Source organism: Elephas maximus, chromosome 7 (assembly GCF_024166365.1).
Source record: "Elephas maximus indicus isolate mEleMax1 chromosome 7, mEleMax1 primary haplotype, whole genome shotgun sequence".
NCBI classification, from domain to species: domain Eukaryota; kingdom Metazoa; phylum Chordata; class Mammalia; order Proboscidea; family Elephantidae; genus Elephas; species Elephas maximus.
In genome coordinates this window covers 26808693-26824912 of record NC_064825.1, presented here as the reverse complement: position 1 = coordinate 26824912, position 16220 = coordinate 26808693, and the positions used below count along the sequence as shown (strand labels likewise).

Genomic DNA, 16220 nt, shown 5'->3' with positions numbered 1-16220 from the left:
CAAATGCAGAATCAGGGAAAGCAAGGAAAAACCCGGTGGTGTTGGAATTGGGGTTAAGAGATCTTAGTATAAACTCAGTAAAATACATATATATATATTTCATGGCTTCATCTGCTGAGGGCCTAGGAGCAATGGCATAGTGGGAGCAGTGAGCACATCTAGCATCACCCACTGAAAGGAGCCTGGGGTTCACGGAGAAGTGGTTCTTACTAGGGTCAGGGTGGCAAGAGTCTAAGCTGAGCCCAGAATATCTTGTTTCAGAAAGTCTAAAAGTGCTCAAAAACTGAGGGAACCATGTCAGAAGGACATAGTTTGACAGAGGACAACTTGAGCATCAAAATGAATAACAACAGTAATGAATGATAGAGTACTGAATAATTTAAAAAGCCATGAGCAGCCCGCATTGATACCAAAAAACAAATGGAGAAGGGAAAGCTCTTCTTTATAGTAATATGGCAACTAATAAACAAAAAGAGAATAATAAAGATGAAAAATCTTCATTTTGCAACCACAGCTGAAATATTTGACTATTCGGTGAAAGTTTGGGAACAGGATATTCTCACAGTCTCAGAGGGTCTCCCTACAGAGCCCTTCCCGTTTCTGAGGGAAAAAAGTCCCCTTTACAGCAGAGAGACTTGGCAGACAACACAGTAACCAAGTGACTGTCATAGGTGACATCACGAGTTTTGGGACAGATTGTCATCAGGGGCCTCCTGGTATGGAGTCCTGTGGAGGACCCACAGCCTTTCTGTGGGATTTCTGCCAGAAAGCAGAACCTGGATTCAATTGCTGAGAAACAGAAAAACCCAGACTGAGGGATATTTCACAAAACAGCCTGTGCATTTCACAAATGATAAGGTCATGAATGAAAGAAAGGCTGAGAGACTGCTCCAGGAGAGGGGGACTAAAGAGACATGACAACTAAATGCAGTGTGAGGAGCAGAACTGGATCCTGATTGGAGGAAAACAAAAGTTGCTATAAAGGAGTTTGGGAAATCTGAATGTAGATTATAGTGTAAGCTCCCTGGGTGGCACAGATGGTTTGCACTTGACTGCTACCCTAAAGGTTCAAACCTACCCAGCAGTGCTGTGAAAGAAAGATACAGCGATTTGCTTCCGTTAAAATCACAGCCAAGATGGAGGGTCCCAGGCAGTGCTGGAGAGGAATGTACAACAAAATTCCAACTCAAAAAGAAAGACCAGACTTGCTGGCCTGACAGAGACTGGAAAAGCCCTGAGGGTGTGGCCCCTGGATGCCATTTCAGCTCAGTGATGAGGCCACTCCTGGGGTTCACCCTTCAGCCAGGGATTGAACAGTCCCATGGAACAAGCCTGAGGGGGCACATCAGCCCTTGGGTGGGGACTGGAGGGTAGGAGGGGACAGGACAGCTAGTAGTGAGGAGACTGGGGTTGAGAGGGGAGAGCGTTGACATGCTGTGGGGTTGTTAACTAGTGTCATACAACAATGTGTGTACAGTTTGATAAGAGGCTCGTTTGTTCTGTAAACCTTCATCTAAATTTCAAAAAAAAAAAAATTAAACATAAAAAAAAAGATTAAAAGAAAACCGTGTGGAGCAGTTCTACTCTGTAACACATGAAGTCACCATGAGTGAGAATCAACTCAATAACAACAATAACAGATTGTGTCTTTTTTTTTTTAATTTGGCAATTGCAGTGAGTTATGTTGTTTTTAGTAGATAAAAGCTTTTAGTCTGATCTCTGCAACTTACTTTGAAGGGGTTCAGAAAAAATTAAGAATGTGTGTATGTTTTTGTTGTTGTTTTTAGGTGCCATAAAGTCAGTTCTGACTCATAGCGACCCTGTGTACAACAGAAGGAAACACTGCCCGGTCCTGTGCCATCCTCACAATCATTGTTATGCTTGAGCCCATTGTTGAAGCCACTGTGTCAGTCCATCTTGTTGAGGGTCTTTCTCTCTTTAACTGACCATCTACTTTACCAAGCATGATGTTCTTCTCCAGGGACTGGTCCCACCTGATGTCATGTCCAAAGTATGTGAGATGAAGTCTTGCCATCCTTGTTTCTAAGGAACATTCTGGCTGTCCTTCCAAGACAGATTTGTTCGTTCTTCTGGCAGTTCGTGGTATATTCAGTATTCTTTGCCAACACCATATAAAAAGAAACCTGTTGCCATTGAGTCTATTCCGACTCATGGCAACCTTATAGGACAGAGTAGAACTGCCCCATAGGGTTTCCAAGGAGTGGCTGGTGGGTTCGAACTGCTGACCTTTTGGTTAGCAGCCATACTCTTAACCACTCATGTATACGTATATGGAAGGAGCCCTGGTGGCACAGTGGTTAAGTGCCTGGCTGCTAACCAAAAGGTTGACAGTTCCAATGCACCAGGTACTCCACGGGAAAAAGATCTAGCAGTTTGCTCCCATAAAGATTCTCAAACCCACTGCCCTTGAGTTGATTCTGACTCATCGTGACTCTGTAGGACAGAGTAGAGCTGCCCCGTAGGGTTTCCAAGGCTGTCAGTCTTTACGGAATTAGACAGCCACATCTTTCTCCCATGGTGTGGCTGGTGACTGCTGACCTTTCAGTTAGCAGCCAGGCACTTAACCACTACACCACCAGGGCTCCTTCCATAAAGATTATAGCCTTGGAAACCCTATGGGGCAGTTCAACGCCATCCTATAGCGTTGTTATAGGGTGTGAATCAACTTGATGGCAACAGGTTTGGGGTGTATGTATGGAGTTACTGGTTAATGCAAATGGTTAATGTGCTTGGCTACTAACCAAAAGGTTGAAGGCTCAAGTCTACTCAGAGAGCCTTGGAAGAAAGGCCTGGCAGTCTACTGCCAAAAATTAGCCATTGAAAACCCTACGGAGCAGAGTTCTTCCCTGATACACATGGGGTCACCATGAGTCAGAGTTGACTCAACGGCAACTGGTTAACCGGTTGGTTTTCTTTTTCATAATTTTTTTTCTTTTTTTAAGAATTATTATTATTCAGATGAAGCTTTATGGAACAAACTTGCTTCTCATTAGACAGTTAGTACACATACTGTTCCGTGACATCGGCTACCAACACCGTGACATGTCAGCATTCTCCCTTCTCGACCTCGGGGTCCCAGTCATCAGCTTTCCTGTCCCCTCCTGCCTTCTAGTCCTTGCCCCTGGGCTGCTGTGCCCCTTTAGTCTCGTTTTGCTTTATGGGCCTGTCTAATCTTGGCTAAAGGGTGACTCTCAGGAGTGACTTCAGTACTGAGCTAAAAGGGTATCCAGGGGCCACACTCGGGGGCTTTTCCAGTGTCTGTCAGGCCAATAAATCTGGTCTTTTTTGTGAGTTAGAATTTTGTTCTATGTTTTTCTCCAGCTCTGTCCGCCACCCTCTGTTGGGATCCCTGTCAGAGCAGTCAGTGGTGGTAGCCGGGCACCATCTAGTTGTGCTGGACTCAGTCTGGAGGAGGCTGTGGTAGTTGTGATCCATTAGTCCTTTGGACTAATCTTTCCCTTCTGTCTTTGGTTTTTTTCATTCTCCCTTGCTCCCGACGGAATGAGACCAGTGGAATTTTTTTTTTTTTTTTGTATTTTTAATATAACATTCAGTTCTTGTACCTTTTTTCTTCTGGGCCGCAGGTCATGGAATTTTTATTCACAGGACAATTGTCAGGTTTTTACATTGGATTTATGGGAGTTCTTGGTTTATGTGGTTTAAATCTGGGTGTGCTAAGAGGCTGGACCCAGCATCACAGGAAAGAATGCTCCAAAACCGCTGCTACGTTCTCTGATTTGTTTTGTTCTTCTGGGTGTAATCCTAGCTTCCTGGTTCCTTGTGGCTGTGGTGTCAGTCCAGTGTCCTACTTCTGGTTTTGCACTTAGAAGATTATCTTATATTGTTGACACCATCGTTCTTGAATTGAATGAACCTTTAGGGTTCCATTCTGAGGTACACTAAACTGGGTTGTAAGTTTCCTGTGTTGTGGGGCCATGTGGGTCATTCATCCTTGGCTGTAAGGTAGTTCAGTCGGGGTGGGCCCTTGTCTCCTCCATTTAGTGACAGCATCGCTGCACTGAGACCTTTGTCTAATCTGTTAGACGCAGAAGGGGAAAACCATTCATTCTAAAGTGCCCAGCAGTTGTTTATTACTTTCTGGGATGGATAGTGAAGTGCCTGGGGACTTCTTGGAACTAGTTCAGAAGATAACATTTGATGATGCCCATCCTAACAAAGGACCAGATGTTACCCCTCAGTTGTGTTCTTTTTTTTTTTTTTTTTAAATTTTTTTTGCGGTTAAGGTGAAAGTTTACAAATCAAGTCAGTCTCTCATACATAGTCGTGTTCTCTTTAAAAGCCAGGCTTAGCTGTGGAAAAAGAACAGGTGAATAAACTTGGCTTAAAGGGAAAGAATATTCTAATTTCAATTCAGTTTTCAGTATGGACTGCAGAGAGTACTTATATTTTCTCAGTGGCTTAGAGTAGTTCCTGTGAAATGTCCATTAACAGATGAAAGGGTAAACAAACTGTGGTTTTATACACAGTGGAATATTACTCAACCACAAAGAGAAATGAAATTGTGATACCTGTTACAACGTGGATAAACCATGAAATCATTATGCTGAGTGAAATAAGCCAGACACGAAAGGACGAATTCTGTATGGTCTCATTTGTATGGGAGCCCTGGTAGTGTAGTGGTTAAGAGCTCAGTTGCCAACCAAAAGGTCAGCAGTTTGAATCCACCATCCATTCCTTAGAAACCCTATGGGGCAGTTCTACTCTGTCCTGTAGGGTCACTATGAGTCAGAATCGACTTGATGGCAGCGGGTTCACTTGTATAAAATACCTAGAATGAGTAAATACATAGAAACAGAAGTTTATCAATGGTTACCAGGGGCTGGGGGGAGGAGGGAATGGGAACTGTTGCTGAAGGGTGCTGCCATTCTGTGGGGATGATGTAAAACTTTCAGAAACGAATCGTGGTGGTAATTACACAACGTGGTGAATGTAATTCAAAAGACAGCCAAACCTGTTGCTGTCGAGTTGATCCGACTCATAGCAACCCTATAGGACAGGGTAGAACTGCGCCACAGGCTTTCCAAGGCTGTAATCTTTATGGAAGTAAACTGCCACATCTATCACAGAGCAGGTGGTGGATTCAAACCACTGATCTTGTGGCTAGCAGCTGAGTGCTTAACCACTGCACCACCAAGGCTCCTGTGAATGTATTTAATGTATTAAATGATTAAAATGGAAAACTTTTTGTTCTATATATTTTAGTACAATTTAAAATGAAGAAGGGAAGAGGGAAAAGCAAAACTAGGCCAAAACCTCTCCAGGTGTGTTCAGACCCAGAGCCGGAGAGCTGTGCACGTTCTGGTGCCATTTAGAACCTGCTGGCTGCCTCTCCCTGGCTCTCCCTGGCCTGGGCTCTGTTTTCTGCTAGGCTGTGTTGCTCTGTGGTTCTCCAGGAAGCTGCTGCCATGGCGGCCTCCGGTCCAGTTCCAGGCTGCCTTAGGGGCTGCCGCGCTGCCTGCTCAGGAAGCCGGTATGAAGCCTGAGCAGCTCTGGGCCCCTAGCCATCCAGTGCGGGGTGGGCGGGATGTCTGTGGTGCGGATTGCTTACTTAAAAGGTATTGGAGCCGCTTCCACAGGCCCCGTGAGCACACATCCTCCTCAGAATCTTTCATTGTATTCACCGGACAGGTAAATGTAAAGCCCACAGCTCCCTCTGCCCTCTCACCCGACCACAGGTTGTGTTTTTTGTTGTTCCCGGTATAAATCTAAGACTTGTTTCTCCCTTTAGGTACTGTTGTGAAAGGCAGTACATTTCTTGCTGAAGCCTCTCCATCTCTCCAGACATACTTCCATATCCATTATCTCTCTACTTTTCAACAAGATAAAAAAAAAAAAATGTCGAGTCGGTTCCGACTCATAGCGACCCTATGTATGACAGAAAAAAACACTACCTAGTCCTGCACCATCCTCACAGTTTTTGCTCTGTTTGAACCCATCGTTGCAGCCATCTCGCTTAGGCTTTTCCTCTTTTTTGCTGACCCACTGCCTTACCAAGCATGATGTCCTTCTCCAGGAACTAGGCCCTCCTGATAACATGTCCAAAGTATGTGAGACAGAGTCTCTCTGTCCTTGCCTGTAAGGAACATTCTGGTTGTGCTTCTCTGTTCATTCTTCTGGCAGTCCATGGTACATTCAATATTCTCTGCCAACACCTTAATTCAGAGGCATCAATTGTTCTTTGGTCTTCATTATTCATTGTCCAGCTTTTGCATGCATGTGAGGCAATTGAAAATACCATGGCTTGGGTCAGGCGCACCTTAGCTATTTCCCAGGTATTCGAGCGCCTATTCAGCTGACATACAGTGGGATGGAGTGGGAAGAGCACAGGACTCATCGGCTGGAGAATTGTAGCACGTCACGGGCCTCTATTTTCTCAGCTGTCAAATGGGGCGGTGATATCTACCAGGGATACTGTGAACATTAGATATTAGTTAAGACAGTACTTATGATAGTAGCTTGAAACTTTGAAAGTACCAGACATTATTTATTGAATACAGGATGCTATGGGAACAGGGAGACAGAGACAGGGAGAAACAGACAAGAGAAATGAAGAGAGAGAGAGTGTGTGTGTGTGTGTGTGTGTTTTGCTCTGCCTGGTAGGAGCTGAGATACCACTAGAGGAGCTAAGGCATACGTGTTTATACAGTACAATTGAAGGTGATTATCTGCCTGTCTCTGATGGCTTTACAGTGCTGAGAGTTCAGTGGGGAGAAAACCTTGGACAGTGTTGTATGCACTGAAAGATGGGCCATTGAGGTAGATGGTGTGGATGGGCGCTGGCTTAACAGGCAGTGTTGGAGGGAGGGTCCTCCAGGCATAGGGATTAGTGTGAGGAAGGCAAGTATTTGGGAATGCATGAGGCCTGTGCAGGCTACAGCAATAATTGGGTTTGATTGGAGCATTGGTTTTGGGTTTGGACTCTGGGCAATGGGGAACCAGTAAAAAATGTTGAGCTAGGGGTGTGTGATGATCAGAACTGAGCTTTCCGACACATATTCTGGCAACAGTCTTAAAATGGGCAGAGTAGGGATTGACCAGGAACTGTCGCTACTGGAAGACTACTGGAGAAATATGTAAAATGCCTAATCTGTTGGTGGGTCAAGTCCACCCAGAGCTGCCTCAGAAGAAAAGCTTGACAATCTACTTCCAAAAAGTCACAGCCTTGAAAACCCTGTGGAGCGCAGTTCTACTTTTCAACACATGGGGACGCCATGCATTGGATCTGATATGACAGCAACTTTTTTTTATCTTATTGAAAAGTGAAGAGAAAACAGATGTGGAAGTGTATTTGGAGGGATGGAGAGTTGGGATGGTCCACGTCCCAATCTTCCTAGCCCCTGTGCCTTTTAGCCAGGCCGAGCCATCACGTCTTGGGTAAAGGCACAGGGCTGCGCAGCCCAGCTTGTGTGGGCACCCTGCACCCTCTTGCTTTGCCCTCTCTCTACTCCAGCTCTTCACTCCCTACTTGGTTTCTGTCCCTTACTGGCTTTGACTTTTGGCCTTCGTTTCCTGTTTCAGGCCTAAACCCATTCCTGGGGCTTGATGATCTGTTTGTTTCTCTGGATTTGATCCTTGGCCGTTCCCAGGAGTCTTCCCGCTCTTGACCACTTAGAGGAACCAATTGCTCCAGCCACCCCTCCCAACAGAGCCCTGGCTCCTGGGACATTCTCCAGCGTGGCCTCGCGGGCTCTGGGCTCGGGAGGAGTGGTTGGCCCAGAGAGGAGTGTGAAAGAAACTGGGAGTTGGATACGATTCAAATTCTGTTGCCACCATTGGCTAGGGGACTGCTTAACTACTCTGAGTTTGTTTCCTCCAACTTGGTTTGGTTGTAAGGATTAAATGAGGTCATGATTGAAAGGGCTCATGAGTGTCCAAAGAACATTGGTTTCCAGCTGCCTTCTGACCTTCCGTTACAGATGAAGAACATTTAGTTATGAGCACAACACGTCCTTAACATCCATCTCTCTAGACTCAGCTATATTTCCCTTCTCCCTTTTTCCCAAAAGCTTTGCTTAAAAAAAAAAAAAAAAAGTTGTATTAAAGAACTTTCACCAGTTCCCTGGGGGAGGCCCCAGGGGTCCCAAGGCAGAACTGGAAGGGCATTTTCCTATAGGAAGAATGTTGTAAATGTTGGATGCATGCATATGAGGACTGTGCCGAAGGACTCTTATGGACCAGGCAGGCTTTCTTAAAATCCTAAGAGCATTGCTCCTTTTCATGAGGAAGTATTTGAACAGATGTTGCCAAGCAGGCAACTTACAAGAAGTCCTCCATGTTTAACCTGGGATCGCCTGCTTATCTGCCATTGCATTCAGTAGACCCTTGGAGGATCAGACAGCAGAGAAAGCATTTGAAAACAAAGCCACGCTGATAGAAACACAGTGTGAGGTTAGTCCTATGGTCTGTGCTGTCCTTGACTAGTCTATTTTTTATAATATGTAAGAATTCAGGTTTAATGGGGTAAGACAGTCAGAAGGGACCTTGAAATACTTTTCATTCCCTTAACTCACATTTAAGCCATTCCTGGCTGGTGAGAACTTACCTTATTATGTGACACTTTCTGATGGTCTTTTGACTTTTCACAGTGATCTATCCAAGAGCTCTCACTGAGAAGTCCTCTCTTGATGTTCATGGGCATAAAGGCACCGATGAGGTGTGGAGACATTCAGGGTCTTGTCCATATACCCCCTTGTTCCAGACAACATCCTCAACATTTCCGACTCCTCCCACAAGTATAAAGGCCACCCTCCTTCCCAGGGAAAGGTAGCCCTTTTTTATGCCCTAGAGACTAGGGAACTCCAGCTGAATGTCTTCCTGCTATACAGGGGTACACAAAGTTGGGAACATGGTGGGCCGGCCCCCAATCTTGAAAACTATACCAGAATCTGCTACAAAAACCCAGAATCTACTAGTCCTTTCATATAGAAGACTGTAATATTTATTGAGCAACTACTGTGAACCAGGTACTATGCTAAGTGCTGTAGCCGCTACCATTTTTTTTAAACTATTTAATCATCACAGCAGAGCTATAATATGGATATTAATGTCATCCCTCTTTCACAGATGAGGAATCCCAGGCTTTAGGAGGTTAAGTGACTTACCCAGCTATGGGTGGCACAGCTAGGTTTAAACACAGCTCATGTCAGAGCCTGAGCACGTAGCACTCTCTTATTCCGTGGAGAATGTGGAAGAGAGTGTGTCTGCTTTGGAGCCTCAGTTGGTCCTCATCTGCAGTGAGTTCTCACACCAACTACCTGGGGTTAGCCCAGACTTCACAGGCTAAGGGTGTAGTCCTCCCTCCATGAGACTGCCCTCACTTCAGACACCAGCCACAAGCACTGGGTTCCCCAAGACACTCTCATTTCTGACCAGCTGGCTACAGATTTGCAGGTTCCCACTACCTCCTCAGGTTGATAAGTCTCTAAAATGACTCACAGAACTCAGGAAAGCACTATCCTTACAGTTACAGTTTTATTATAGTACAAGGATACAAATCAGAACCAGCCAAAAGGAGAGATGCATAGGGCAAAGTCTAAACCCCTTGCCACTGAGTCAGTTACGACTCATAGTGACCCTGTAGGATAGAGTAGAGCTGCCCCATAGGGTTTCCAAGGAGCCCCTGGTGGATTTGACCTGCTGACCTTTTGGTTAGCAGCCATAGGCTCTTAACCACTACACCACCAGGGTTTCCAAAATGTTCAGCTTTGTTGTCCTTAGGGATGTGTCACCGTCTCAGCATATTGATGTGTGATAATACACAGAATATCATCAACCCAAGAAACGCAACCGAGCTTTGGTGTCTAGTGTTATTATTGGGGTTTCGTTATGTAGGCCAGCCTTAGAGATTCCAGAGGAAACCCTGGTGGTGTAGTGGTTAAGTGCTATGGCTGCTAACCAAAGGGTTGGCAGTTCAAACCTGCCAGGCCCTCCTTGGAAACTCTTATGGGACAGTTCTACTGTCCTATAGAGTCGCTGTGAGTCGGAATCGACTCCACGGCACTGGGTTTGGTTTTTTGGATCTGTCACCAGATGTTCCTTCAGCCTTTTCTTCCTCAGGCTAAAAGTTCTTTGTTCTGAAACGCTAACGGAACTGCACTGTTGCCGTCAAGTCAGTTGCGACTCATAGCGACCCTATAGGACGGGGTACAACTGCCCCTTAGGGTTTCCAAGGAGAGGCTGGTGGCCTTGTGGTTAGCAGCCATAGCTCTTAACTACCGAGCCACCAGACCTTCCCAAGCTCTCATTTTCTAATCCAGTTTTCTGCATTGACTCTCCTCCTCACTGCCCACCTGCACACACCCCTTCTCTCTCTCACTCTTAGCGCAAACTAAAACTATCTGCATCTTCCTCAGATCTTTTTGGCTCTGGTTCCTTTCCTATGCTCTTTTTATTCTTATGGTAGTTTCACTTCTTTAAGAGTTTCTACCTGACAGAACACAAGCCATCGTCATGACCAGTGTTGGCCAAAAAGCTCTTAAATACTTGGCTTTGCAATAAACTTAGGTGTCTGGTCTTAGTTCTGCCTTCATGAATGTCCCTGCCTCCTGCCATGGTGCTCCATGACTTAGATAGCACTTAAAAACGCCAGGAAGGCTGGGAGAGGTGGGTGGGTTGGAAGGGTTCCAGAAACTGTGTTTTTATTTATTTGGAACAATCTGTTTTGCTTTCAGGTACACAAATAAGCTGTTTCTCCCCAAGTTCTTTCTCCTGGCGTCAGGCAGCCTTCGTGGATTCTTACTGCTGGGCTGCTGTTCAGCAGAAGGACTCCCTACAGAGCGACTCTGGAAACCTCCCACTGTGGCTGCACAAGGTAACCAGGTGCATTTTCAGATCTAGCCTGTCTGGTTTACAGATGTGGAAACTGAGGCCCAGAGAGGCTGTGCCAGTCCACTGCCATGCAGAAATGTGCGACCAGCCAGGGCTGTAGCTCAGATCATAAAACCTTAACACTTTCATGTCAAAGGGAACCTTAGTGATTACTCAGTCTAGTATCCTCATTCTTTGTACAGGTGGGGAAACTGAGGAGGTTTCCATTCAAATGTAAGCTCTGTAACAGCACACCTGTCTTTTGTGTTTTAGTTACCCCTACGTCCTTAACGCCTGGCAGGATGTCTGGCCCATAGGGTCTCATAAATTTCAAATGCCTGAATGGGCATAGCTAGGTAGTGGTAAAGCTGGAGACTCAAACATAGCTCCTAGGACCAGCACTTTTTCCACTACACACAGGGTCTCTTGAAAAAAGTCAGGGCCACCATAGTGCTCAGTTGCTTCTAGCTGACATGTTACCGCAGCATGGAGAAGCCTGGTGATGATCCCCTCTGGGGTGATGGGCTGCAGCACAGCTTTTGGAATAAAATCCTTTGCTGTCCAGTGGATCCGGATACTACAAAGAAGGGGAGTCAGTGCTGCCCAGGAAGCGCCTGTGTCCAGGTTCCATATCCTACAGAGAAGAGGCACAGGTCCGGAGCTCCGTGGCTAGGGGAGACGGGGCACATAGTGGCTGAGCTGTGAGGAACTCAGGCTAGAGCTGGCAGGTGTGTGCAGAAGAATGTTCTCTTAGTAGTGAAGTGACTCTAGTAGGTCTTCTCTGTGCTTATGAAAGTGAGCCTTTATTTCAGCCTGTCCTTGGTTGAACCACTGGTGTCTTTTGTCCATCATGAAGACAAATAGAACATTTGGTATATCTTCCGTTGTTCTAGTCTGCTGAGAAAAACAGATTTTTTGCTTCTGAAAAACCGGAGGCTGGAGCTTGTTTGACTCTCTTGCTTTGAGCTGCTGCTGGAGACACAGCCAGCATCCTTCTTTTTCAAAAAGAATTATTTCAGCTCTTTGCTCTGACTGAGGTGTGTTTCCTTCATGTTTATTTATTGCATGCCACTGGCATAGTGATACATCATAGGGGCTCCTTTCTTTCTTTTGGATTGGGCCTTTGTCTTTGGTTTTAGCCTCAGGGTTAGGCATGGGTCCTTGTCCACTCTGTATGGTTTAGTAGCCAGGACAACGGGTAATAAGGAACTTCAGCGTGTACAGGCACAATTCTAGGATTTGAGCAGGATTGTAAATCTCAATCCTTGCTAGTGTGGTCTAAGACAGTTTGTTATAATGCCCTTAGGAAGTTGGAAAGTTATAATCCATCAGTGGACTGGGCATTGATGGATTCATAGAAGAATGTGTTACCCAGAATTGTCTAATGTCAGAGTTGAGAGGGACGTTAGAGATTGTGAAACTTGGAGAGCATGAAGGAACATAAGGATACTTGCCCAGATACATTTTACAGGTAAGGATCTGAGAACCTTGAGAAATCAAGCCTAGGAATCACAGAGCTAGTTACCAACTGTACAGACTATAGAACACAGGTCTTTGGACTCCCAGCCCATTTCCCCTCCAGTCTAGGAGGGGGAAATCTGGTAACAGTGAGTGATTAAGGAGCTCTGTTTCTGGCAGTGGTAGATGAGCTTGTTAGGATGAAAGTGTCGATGACAAGCTGAGCAGAGCTCTTGCCAGATTTATAGGGCTGGGAATAAAATTTAAGTTCAGACCTGCCAAGTAGGATACCCCAGGATTTTTGGCTTCAACCCTGAAAAGCCGTTCACTGGGAGTAAGGGGTGATCCAAAATTAGGTCAGCCCTCATAGGATCTAGAGTCCTGCTTTGATTCATTTCAGTACTGATTGAATTAAGGAGATTTGGGATTGCTTGTGTCTCTAGTCTACCTGCCTTCCAGAAGCAAAAATAAATTTTCTCTGGAGGAAGTTAACATCACCCAGGGCCTCAAATTCTCACTCCAGATTTTCACATATAATGTTAGGCACTCAGTCAGAAATAACCAGGTGTGCAAGAAAGCTAAGAGAAAAATCAGAAATAGGAACAGACCCACAAGAGATCTAGATAATCAGCTAGTCAAACATACATTTTGAAAGATCATTAATAATATGTTGAAGGGTTAAGATACTAAGGAGTGTTTCACAGACAACTGAAAACTCTGAAAAAGAAATCAAATGGCAATTCTAGAACTGAGAACAGTAAGTGACAGAGAGTTGATTGTAGCTAACATTGATTGAGGGCTAGAATCTATGCTTGACACCAGAGAGCCATAGATGAAGGGATCCCTTCCTCAAGGAGCTCAAAGTCGAGTTTATAAACATGTAAAGGGGACACAAAAACCAAACCATTTGCTGTCGAGTTGATTCTGACTCAGTGACCCTATAGGACAGAGTAGAACTGCTCCATACGGTTTCCAAGGAGCCCCTGGTGGATTTGAACTGCCGACCTTTTAGTTAGCAGCCATAGCTCTTAATCACTATGCTACCAGGGTTTCCTAAAGGGGACACTGCATGATCAGAAAGCTAGAATGTGGTTATTATAGAAACCAAGGGATGAGTGTTTCCAGAAAGAACAGTGAACTCTGTTGCCTCAGAGAAGCCAGTGTGATAAGGGTAAAACAATTCATTAGATTTAGCAAGATCATTAGTGACCCTGGCAGGAGTGACTTCCGTGGAGAAGTGGGAGCCAGATGGCAGTGAGTGAAGAGTGAATGGGAGGTGAGGAAATGAAGATAGTGGGAATGGAAAACTTCGTCAGATATTTTTTCTTTCCTTTTTCAGAAAATCACACTTCTGGGAAAATGAAGAGAGACTAATGAGCAGGGAAGCTAGGTGGTAGACGGAGGGAAGGTTTGGGGGTCCAGGAAGATTTTGAAGGAAGAGAGTTTTGAGCATGCCTAAGAGAAGGTGGAGAAGAGGCTGAAGAAGCAAGCACTCCAGGAAGGACACCGCTTTTGAAGGACATAAGAACTGCTTGGGGAGGGCACATCCATCCAGGAGAAGGGAAGGGGACTGGCTTATCCTGGTGGGTGCTTATTTGAACTGTGGAAAGTGGGGCTGGGTTGTAGAGGACCTCTGAAAACTAAACAGGTGTCTAGGCTAACTGCTGGCACAGTGAGGACCATCACAAGTCCCTAAGTAGGTGAACTTGTTTCCAAGAATGAATTCTCAGTGATGGTGTGCAGAAGGGAATAGAGGTAGGGAGAGAGCCAGGTAGGGAGTCCACTTGGCAGGCACAGAGTGAAGGGTTTTGATCAGGGAACAGTAGCACTAAGGACAGTGTGAGGTCCTTGGTGGAAATGTACATTCAGGGCAACCGGCAGGTGGTGCTCTAGGACTGTTCGATAACTGGCCTTTTCCACGTATTCTTTTTTCTTTGTTCAAGTTCAGAATGTAGGCAACTGCTAGACAAGATTCCTCTCCAAAACAAAAAAGTAGATTTTTGACTTAAAACACACACACACATAAAACACAGTGGACAATCTTTCTTTGTTTCTTTTTAGGTGGATTCATAGAAACCTAGATGACAAGATCCTCTGGGGCTACCTGGGCCGGAGATTTGTAAACCTGAGCATTACCTGGGAGGCTTGTGGAGATATGGAGTCCTGAGCCCTATCCAGACCATTAGGTTGGAATCCATGGGGTTAGGGCTAGGAATATGCTTTCTATAAGCTTCCCAGGAGATTCTGATGCTGCTGGCCTGGCTTCAGTTCCCATGTGGGAACCACTGACCTAGACCAGCCTTTATCCAATTTTAGGTGAATGCACATCACCTGGGGCTCTTGCTGAACTGTAGGCTCTGATTCAAGTAGGTCTGAGTCTGTTTCTAACAAGCTTCCTGGTGATGCTGAAGTTGTTGATCTGCAGACCACTCTTTGAGAAGCAAGGATCTGGAGCAGGAGTTGGTGTTGGCATACACTCTCTTTGTGGCATGCACTCAGGCCAAATCCAGCCTGTGCTTATAAATAAAGTTTTATTGGAACATAGCCTTGCTTATTTGTTTAGGTATTAACTATGGCTGCCTTCAGGTTATAATGGCAGAGTTGAATAGCTGCAATAGAGACCATATGGCTTACAAAACCTAAAATATTTACTGTCTGGCCCTTTACAGGAAAAGTTTGCCAACCTCCTCATCTGGAGCACTGCTGTACTCCCAGATGGCCCCAGCTCCAAGGAAAGAGAATTCCCTGCCTCATAGACAGTTCATTCCATTTTCAAAGAAATCTGTGGACAAGTTGTGTCCTTGTAATTGATTCCGATTCTGATGGCGGGCCTCTATTCCTTCTTATGCAAACATGGTTACCATTTTCTTCTTTCCAGGTTTCTCTCCATGCTGGGTCCCTCCCAGAATATCACCTAGCACGAAGCACAGTACCCTGGGTGTCCTCCATTCGGTGCAGAATAGAATGGTGGCCATCTTTCTTTTTTACTTTCTTTTTTTGTTAGCTGCTCATGGAGGGCATTAGCCTTTTGGGTAGCCCTTTATTCTTTTGACTTCCCGTATCTGGGGTTGTCTTTAAATGGGTTGCAGCATACAGTCAGGAACACATATCCTTCATGTATCTTTTTCACTTCCCCAACATGGTTCGTTCTTGGTTTACCTACTTCCCACTTTCTATTTCTTCTCATCATTTTCATGGTTCTCTTTTTGACTGTCCGGTAAACGTTAGGGTCTAAGGTCTAGCCGTCGTCTCTTATCTTCTCCTTCTATACATTTTCCTTGGGTAATCTCAACTGTGTGATCCTGGCTTTTACTGCTTATATGTTGCCAAATTCTGAATCCTAAGGCCAGCCAGATTTTCTCCCTTTATTCTCAGTTATATACTACACGTCTCCATCAGAATATTCTTGACTACAGGTGCCTCACGTTCAACGTTACTCATCATCTTAGGTCTGCCCCATACTCCATTTCCCTCTTCCCTGAAACTGTTCCTCCTTGTTTTCTTTATTTCAACGAGTGGTACCACCACCTAGGCCCTTGCATAAGCTAGAACCCAGGAACTACCCTCACTTCTTCCCCTTTTCGTCCTTCATTTCCAGGTGGGCACCAAAACATTTTGTTTCTCCCTTTAAAAAAAAACCAAAACCATTTCCGTCAAGTTGATTCTGACTCATAGTGACCCTATAGAACAGCGCAGAACTGTCCCATCGAGTTTCTAAGGAAAATCTGGTGGATTCGAACTGCCGACCTTTTAGTTAGCAGCCGTAGCTCTTAAGCACTACACCACCAGGGTTTCTCCCTCTAGGTAGCTATTAAATCTATCTTGCCCGTCCCTTCACTGCTGCTACCTGGGTTCACTGCTTCTCACTTCCTGCCTCTCTGCTGCAGTGGCCTCCTTTCCTTCCTCGCCAGTTT

The 16220-nt window shown here is 45.3% G+C and overlaps 1 protein-coding gene across 1 annotated transcript in view; it reads left to right on the top strand.

Moving 5' to 3' along the window:
• The window catches only part of PANX1 (pannexin 1), a 62013-nt gene that overhangs the window by 27019 nt on the left and 18774 nt on the right, over positions 1–16220 (top strand). Inside the window, exon 2 of the mRNA XM_049889527.1 lies at positions 10713–10852. Coding sequence (XP_049745484.1) covers positions 10713–10852 — 140 coding nt within the window. The remainder of the gene's footprint in view (positions 1–10712; positions 10853–16220) is intronic.